Source organism: Triticum aestivum, chromosome 6D (genome assembly GCF_018294505.1).
Source record: "Triticum aestivum cultivar Chinese Spring chromosome 6D, IWGSC CS RefSeq v2.1, whole genome shotgun sequence".
NCBI classification, from domain to species: Eukaryota; Viridiplantae; Streptophyta; class Magnoliopsida; order Poales; family Poaceae; genus Triticum; species Triticum aestivum.
Window position 1 is genome coordinate 396221936 of NC_057811.1, and position 8353 is coordinate 396230288.

At 43.6% G+C, this 8353-nt stretch overlaps 1 protein-coding gene across 2 annotated transcripts; it reads right to left on the minus strand.

Moving 5' to 3' along the window:
* Positions 1 to 447: 447 nt before the first annotated feature.
* LOC123145328 (uncharacterized) lies at positions 448 to 5600 on the minus strand. 2 transcript variants are annotated; one of them, XM_044564715.1, is made up of 7 exons: positions 5144 to 5600; positions 4249 to 4599; positions 3023 to 3191; positions 2546 to 2741; positions 1005 to 1114; positions 861 to 899; positions 448 to 782 (listed from the first exon to the last, which is right to left on the minus strand). In XM_044564715.1, exons 1-7 carry the CDS (start codon positions 5359 to 5361, stop codon positions 648 to 650), a joined length of 1218 nt encoding a protein of 405 aa, XP_044420650.1. In that variant the 5' UTR covers positions 5362 to 5600; the 3' UTR covers positions 448 to 647. The 2 variants fall into 2 exon arrangements, with proteins under 2 accessions (XP_044420650.1, XP_044420649.1); XM_044564714.1 differs by having other exon boundaries at positions 978 to 1114; positions 5144 to 5596.
* Between the last annotated feature and the right edge of the window lie 2753 nt (positions 5601 to 8353).

An 8353-nucleotide genomic window follows, 5' to 3' on the forward strand; every position in this document is an offset into this window, starting at 1 on the left:
AAATTGCTTCAGTGCACGACTAACCTTTTTGGGACTACAAAATCATGGCTACAAATTTATATGCTAATAAAGCTCTTATTTTAGGCCTAAATTCATCACATGAAATAAAAATAGCATATATACACATCGGGGGCACGGCGTGCCGCCACGCGGTCATGGCTAGTTAAGTACTCCCTCTGTTTCTAAATACTCTCTCCATCTCAAAATAAGTGACTCAACTTTGTACTAACTTTGTACTAAAGCTAATACAAAGTTGAGTCACTTATTTTGGAATAAAGGGAGTACAAGTCTTTTTATAGATTCCACTATGGGCTACATACGAAGCAAAATGAGTAAATCTACACTCTAAAATATGTCTATATACATCCGTATATAGTCTGTAGTGCAATCTCTAAAAAGACTTATATTTAAGAACAGAGGGAGTACTATGTAGTGTACATCTTCGTCTCAACAAGAAATAGCAAGTCGCTCTCCTTAGCTTTCTCATGGAGGCGGTGCAAATACCAGTTGCTACAGTCAAGCTATCACATTGGCACGTTTTCTTAAATCATACCACACATGCTTTACCAAATTATCAAGTACTCCTACTACTGTAATTCACAAGATATCTTGGTCTCGACAGGAAATAGCAAGTTCCCTCCTTGGCATTAACATTCTGCTCCAGCACCCACCTTAGCCGCCGCCTCCGTTCTCCAGCGCCCTCCTTCCCATAATGAGGGTCCAATGTACACATTAGCGACATTCCCTGGGAAGATAGGAGGTGGCCCTGACAGATCAAAGCCCTGAAGAACATACAAATAACCATCAGCCAACTAACCAACAGTACTGTGTAAAGGTACTATATCAAGATACGCCATTACCTCCAATGATTTCCTGAACCTAGCCTCCTCAGCCTCCCACTGCAAAACACATTCATTAGCAACAAATGCGGACACAAAATGTCAAAACAAACGCACTCTTGCTAGTAGGATACATACATCATGGACACAGGCTTCCGGCGGCACCTTATGTCCACCAAATGGATTGAATGTGCGCATCACATGACCACCAGCATATCGAACATCTTTAGGATGCTTCAGATCATTGCCATTATTTCTACAACTAAAGCAGTGCCCTTTACAAAAGAGATAGAAAGGAGAAAATTGTTATTAACTGCCAAATAACAAATCAGGCACAAGAAAAATGTTGAACAGGATATGTATTGCAAGGGTGTGTTTGGTTGAGGAACCAAGTGGAACTTCAGATTTGTGGACAGCTGGATATAAAAAGAGAGGCTACATAGCGCATTACATCGATGGTCTTGTATCATTGCCATGTTCAGGATGAGGAACTATGACTTGCGATAATTACTAGGCTTGCTGCATGCTTGCATGGAGTAAAGAGTGAAGAATTGAAAAGTAAGAAGCTGGAGATGTCGGCTCTGCACTTCATTCAATCATTCTGCTTACCATGATGTGTTAATTGTTTAAGAATTCGAACTTTCAGTGTTGTAATCGAACTACTAGTCTTAGTGCAGCGACTTAATCAGTTTATCAGTTATTTATTAGTTAAGACTTTGAGAGGTTGAAACTTGTCATGTTTCAACCATCTATGCTGAAACATCAGTTTCAGTTATCTAAATTGCTGAATTTGTAAAATATTTGCTGCTGAACTGCTGTCGAATTAATGCTGTTTTGCTGCTGAATTACTGCGGCGGTGGTGGGCTACCAGGCAGTGGCAGCGGCGCGAGGAGGCAAGCAGCGGCAAGCGGTTGGCTAGCAGGCGCAACGCTGAAGGTCCAGGGGAGTAGCGGCAAGCAACAACGTATCAGCGAGCGGAGAAGAGCAGCGGCTTCACGCAGTGCCGCCACGGCTGCCTATCTTCCGACGCCCACGGAGGATCAGAGAGATAGAGAGGATATCGAGATGGGTAATAGCATAGTAGTTGTGCTAATGGCCAGAGATAATTAATCCCTACATACTTAAGCCGAACCTAAATTTGGTTCTATATACTATCGAAGCATGCCAAACCAGCTGAAGGTCAGGCCTTTGTGGCACTATGCAAAATATTTATAGCAGACAAATCAATTAGAAATGGAAATGAAAAATCAGAAAATGTGCCGGTTCTCGTGTTTGGTAGGCCCAGATATTGTGGGCAAGCGCAATTTTTTTGTATGGAATGGAAAATCAGAAAATGTGTTACGTTTGATGCCATACATTTGTTATGATTGTGAATGGGTATTGATGCTTTTTTGTGAACAATACAAACAAAATGTTGCTGAAATTTGATTAATATATGCTGAAAAACGAAAAATTAGTATACTACAAATGCATATGTGAGAGGTAAGCTCGCCATACTTATGAAAGAGGTGAGCTGAATCTAATTCTACTCAGTCCATCTCTTCAACCAAAGACAGAAATGAAACCATCCCATTCCAACTAGTTGGACCCAACCAAACACAAGAACGGAACTGATCACACCCCAACAGAACATAGAATCTCTATACTAGAACAAGAAACATATGTAGTAAACTATCTAATTCATAGCAAGTGAGTTATGAGATTACCATCATCAGTAGGTGCAATCATGCACAAACAGCTGACCGGCAATTCTCCTTGCATAAATATTACTTCAGCGAAGAACTTGCAATCAACCCCTCCTTTAGCCTTTGCAGTGAAATTGATATGATGGTACCACATGCGTATATCAGCCTCACAGAATGACTTGTAGCACACCACCTTGGTTAGTTCATATGCAAGATCCTACAATAATAAGCATGGATTCAATGAGCCATTAAGTGTTACGGATAAGCATAAGACATATTAGAACCCTAACCATGTTTTGGCTTGTGATCAATCCATAAATACCATAAAAAATAAAAAGACACTAAACAGTACAAGCTCAAACATCATTAATTAACCCCTTATCATTCTAAATTCATTTCAATACAAGGACACGAATTGAACCAATTCAGTTCAATACAATAGAACAATTACACAACAAAAGAGGAAAGGAAGAGCTGGAGAGAGGGATAAGAGTAAACCTCCAAAAGACTGTTGTCATCGTTATACTTGTCCACCAAAGCAAGAACCAACTGGCGCTGATTATCACTGATTTTATCATATATTCCCGAGTGCTTCCTCGTGCCATCAGGCAGGTAGAGATAATGCCGTACAGCGATGTCCACTGCAGAAACATTATCCATCGTAAACCTGGTTTACATTAAAGGCAGTTAGTACACGACACTTCAAGAAGTAGTGGAGAATACAAAGGAAACATAATTGAGTGGGTGTGCCTGATTCGAAGCTAACCAATTGTACAAGCTACAATTCACTAATTCAGGCCAAAAAAACTATACATACTACTCCCTCCGTCCCAAAATAAGTGTCTTAACTTTAGTACAACTTTGTAATAAAGTTAGTACAAAGTTGAGACACTTATTTTGGGACGGAGGGAGTAGTATAATACCCATGCGTTGCTACGGAGAACATATAAATAATTACTGTCAAAATTTCTTGTTTCTTCTTATTTCATTTCTGTCTAGGCATGATAAGGCAGTGTCTTCATCCTTCCCCTCTCTTTCCGGTCTACTTTAGGCTGTGCTGGTGTCTTCTTGGACTCCTCAGTACCCTAACGTCATTTCGGTTACTTTAGCTAATGAATAACAACATTAAACGACAACCTTATTTTAACGCACATAACGAAGAGTGGACGTGCAATAATCGACAACTGCACAAAACCACCCGAGCCTCGTTTGCACGCATTCTACAAGGTGATTGACTTTGTGGTCAGCTCCGCATGAACCAACAGATTCGGATATCGTTAACAAGAAACATAACCCCTAAGGCCCTAATATCGGCTCCAAAATAGCAAAAGTCTAATTGAGATATATCATATATGTGCATTAGATTTCATTACTCCATCGGTGACTACAGAATCTGTTTTGAATATCAGAAACTGAATATCCCTTTGTTTACCACTGACAAGACTTTTTTACGAGCTTTTCAAGTTCAACTGGAAAGACACTGCAGTTCCCATGTTGCCTGAACTACATCAAGCAAAAATAGCATAAATGTTGTGTTTTTCCCTACTTTTCCTATATATAAAGACTGACATAGTGCAACTGACTCTCAGCTAACCAGCTAAGATGTTCTAGGTGGTAGTAGTGGAGCAGCAGCAAAAGCATCACCGAGCTATCTACTATGATGGAAGATATACATAAAAATCAGTAGCATTGCAAGATCGAGAAAGGAAGTAGAAAAAGTTTACATTTTTGGATCCCGACGGTTATCAAGATGGCGCTCGATAGCACGTTCTGCTTCCTGTAGTCCTTCAAATGGCCCACCAACGTGAGGATATGTGTGGTAGCATCCCGCACGGTCGACCCGGATACAGAAGTCCATTCCCCACTCAGGTTGTTTCCGATGCAGAAATGGTGGCCCTAGAGACGGGGTAAGGGGGCGCCCCAGCAGGTCCCCTGGGCACTGAAAATCTGGCGGGCAAAGCCATGGTGGCATACAAGTAGAGGGCAAGTAAGAGGCAGATGTTGGCATGCTAGGAGGCCTCAGGTTAGAGGACGTGTACGACGGGCCAGGCACATGTTGTGTCTTCTCCTCACACCTGAAACAGAATAAGTAGGGTTGATGGGTCACAAGGACAATCTACAGACTGAAATACTACTGTAGCTAGTAGCAGATTCATAAGAGATATTCCGAAGTGCCCGTCTATCTACAAACACAACAACTAGGATTTGGCAAGATCAGATAACCTAAACCCAAATGATGCAGGAACCCCATCTACCGGTGCACAAAACCGCTCGATCTCGACTAGACCGGAAGAGACCCATGTCTGGGCGCTATGTGTTGATGTGAAACATTAAAGTTTTCATTCTTATGTGTTACAAAAAGTTGTAATTAAATCTAAAGACTGAAATACTAGCAAATTATATAGTACAAGACTCCATCGCCACCTAAAATCCCGAAGTGCACATAACAAGCCAGATCAGATTTCCTAAACCCCAAGGGATGCAGCTGCAGCTATCGGTGCACAAAACAGCTCGATTTCGAAGAAACCGAAAGAGCCCCATCTATCTACTATCTGTTAAGACGAAACAACAAAAGAATTTCAACGAAAACTAGTCATAGAGCAGCGGCGGTGTTCATACCCTGGCGGCGGAGGCTGGGGAGTATAGTTGGCGTAGAACTCTGGGGCGGTCCCGCGCGGAAGGAAGTGTCCAGCCCTGGTCCCTGGCAGCGGAGGCTGGGGAGTGTAGTTGGCGTAGAAATCCGGAACGGTCCAGCGCGGGGCGAAGTGGCCGGCCCTGGTCCCATCGCCGGGAACATAGACGGATGGAAAATTGAGACCACCGGCTTGTGGATCCATGGGTGGTGGTGGATTTTCTTGGTGCGAGCCTACCGCCGATAGGTGGATACATGGGTGGTAGTGGATTTAGGCGCAGGTACCTTGGTTCGAGGACTGGTGGATCCATGGGGGTGGCGCCTGATCCGGCGATTAGGGCTTCGTGCGAGAGGGAGAAGGGGGAAGAAAAGAAGCAGCTTGCCGCGTGTCCTTCCCTACCTCGGCTTCTCTTCGTGCCCGATAAGGCTAGGGCCTCTCCGTTCTGGCTGACACTGGGACCCAATAGTGCCTCTCGCCTCTCGTCCGGTTCTTTTCTCCGCAATCTGTACCAGAACCTAGGCCCTGTTTCTTTGGTTTTTTCTTCTGTTTTTGCATTTTTTTTCACTTTGATTACAAAGCTATAAAAGATTCTAAATATATGCGTTTGAAGATTTTAGACTTTTGATGAATCAATATAATAATATTTCGCTCCAAAAACCTAGAGAAATCCTTATATGACGCCTGTTGTGTCAAAATGTCGACCGAACGCATAGGATCGAGTGCACTGGGCCGGCCTAGTTTCCTGGTCTATTCATTAGGTTTTGGGAACCTTCTGATAGCTTCATGTTCAGTTTTATTGGTTTTAGAAACCTTCTAGAAGGTTCTCTGAACCGTTTTTCCCAGTTTTGCAGTTTCTTATTCTGTTTTTTCTAAAAAAAAATCTTTTTCCTGTTTCTTTTCCTTATTTTAGTTTTTATGTTTCTTTTCGAAATTTATATCTCTCAAAAATTGATTTTCCAAAAACTTAAATTTTTCAAAAAGTTTGCTTTCCAAAAAATGTTCAAAAGATTTGATTTTTGTTCGCATTTCAAAAAAGTTTACAATTAAAATTTTCTTCGCATTTTTTCAAAAAAATGATCATGTTTTCCAATTCTTTGTTCAGAAATTTAAAAATATTCCCATTTTAGGAATTTTTGTTCGAAATTTTAAAAAATGTTCACATTTTATTTTATTATTCAAAAAATGTTTGGAAATATTCAAAAAATATTCTTTTAAAAAATCCAACAACTAAAATATGTTTGGAATTTCCAAATATTGTTTTGTGTATTCCAAATTGTTCGTGCTTTCCAATAACGTTATATTTTCTGAAAATTGCTCGTGTTTGTCAAAACTATTTAGGGTTTCAAAATCCGTTCACATTTTTATTTTTATTTTAGTTTTCCAAAAAAATTCTCAAAATGTAAAAATTATTCGTATTTTTACAAAATGTTTGCGCTTTGGAAAATTTGTTCAGAATTTCAAATAATGTTCCTGTTACCAAATTTGGTTCTCAAATTCAAAAAATGCCCGCCTTTTAGAAAATGTTTGGGATATTTCAAAAATTGATTCTATAAAATAATTCATGATTTTCTCAAAAAAATTGAAATTTAAAGTCCAAGCAGTGCGGTAGCAACCGAAGGTCGTCGGCCTCCTCGAACGCCGTCAGGCAGACGACGCACTCCAGCACGCCCCTGCCGATCTTGTGCCACCACCTTCGGGTCCAGACCGCGCTTCCCCCTCTTGGACGCCCCAGCCGCGGCCGTGGCGGCGTTGGCCCCTGCGACGCGACGTTCTCGGCGTGGCGGCACTGATTGATGTAGCCGCAAAAGAAGAGCAGGAAGAAGAAGGCGCTGATGGCCACGGTGATGATCGTCGACATGGTGCGCCCGACGCACCAGTAGTAGGAGCACGCGGCGACGAGGAGGCCAGCTTCGGGTGGCCCGACAGCTTCAGGCCGCCCCTCCTCCACTCAGGCCCCAAGCCTGGCGGTGTGGGGGTGCGAGCATCTCCACTCGGATGGCGCATGGGGAAGAACAGAAAGGGGATTCCGGCACTCCGGCGTGGTGGTGGCGGTGCGGTGGAGTGGGGAGATGAGAGCGATGGCGCATGTGGAAGAAGAGACAGGAGTGTGGGTGGGGGGCAGCTGGAAACATTATCATCCCGAATGCGAAAATTCTGCCGGGGCAACCCCAGGAAGCCAAAAAATGTGTCCTGGGGGGCACAACGGCTGGAGATGCTCCTAGTCTTTTGCTTCCCAGGCACCGTACCAGGTGTCTGGGAAGGAGGGCAAGGCGGAGAGCGGGAAGACCAAAGGTGGCCTTCATTCCGAAGGTAAATTAGACACTGTGTCCGGGAAAATTAAAGTTTCCTTGCCCGAAGACAAAGGTGAAGGAGAAGCGAACATCCCTTCTCCCCATAGCAAGAAAAGGGCCGCCTCCGAAGGTTGGGAGGAAAAGGCTCCCAAGAGAGGCAAGATGCCATCGTCAGGCGGCTCGGGCTTGGAAGGCGACTTCGCCGCACAGTTCCATCGTGATGACAAGCCTTCAACCAAATCGTAAGTGAACCAAGGTGCTTTAAACATATCCTGTTCCTTCCCTGTTACCAAAGTAACATCTAGAATACATTTTTGCAGTTCGGCACGCAGTTTTCCTCCACAATCCTCTTCCTCGGGAGATCTTCTCCCGGAGATGATGGAAAGCGAGACGCCTCCACCGGCCTCTCCGCCCAATAGGGTGGACGACTTTGAAGTGTCGTCTCGGAGGGTCTCTCCCGATCAACAAGCGATGCGGGGGATGAAGAAGACATTACCCAAAGGCGGTACTTCGGTTGCCCAGGATTCTAGGGCCAAAGGTGAAGGCACCGGATTATCCGGTTTACAGTCGGAGACAACTCTAGGGACAAATAAACGGATCCCCTCAAAGGAAGGTCGTGCTCCTACCGTGACTTCCAGAGATCCAGAAGCGCCGGACATGTAGACGAACATGCTGCAACAAGCGTCCATCTCAGAAGAGCATCGTACCTTGATGGGCACGGTGGTTGAGAGGGTTATGTCCGTGAAGAGCGGATTGAATGAAGCCTTCACGAGCCTGCTAAGAGGCTTCGAGGTTTGTGATGTAATATTTTCAACTGTGTTTTATTCGCAAAATGCACCTGTCTATAGATAGTAGCCCTTGAGACTCGGATTGGCTTCCCAAGGGAGGCGATCAGAGGATCAAAA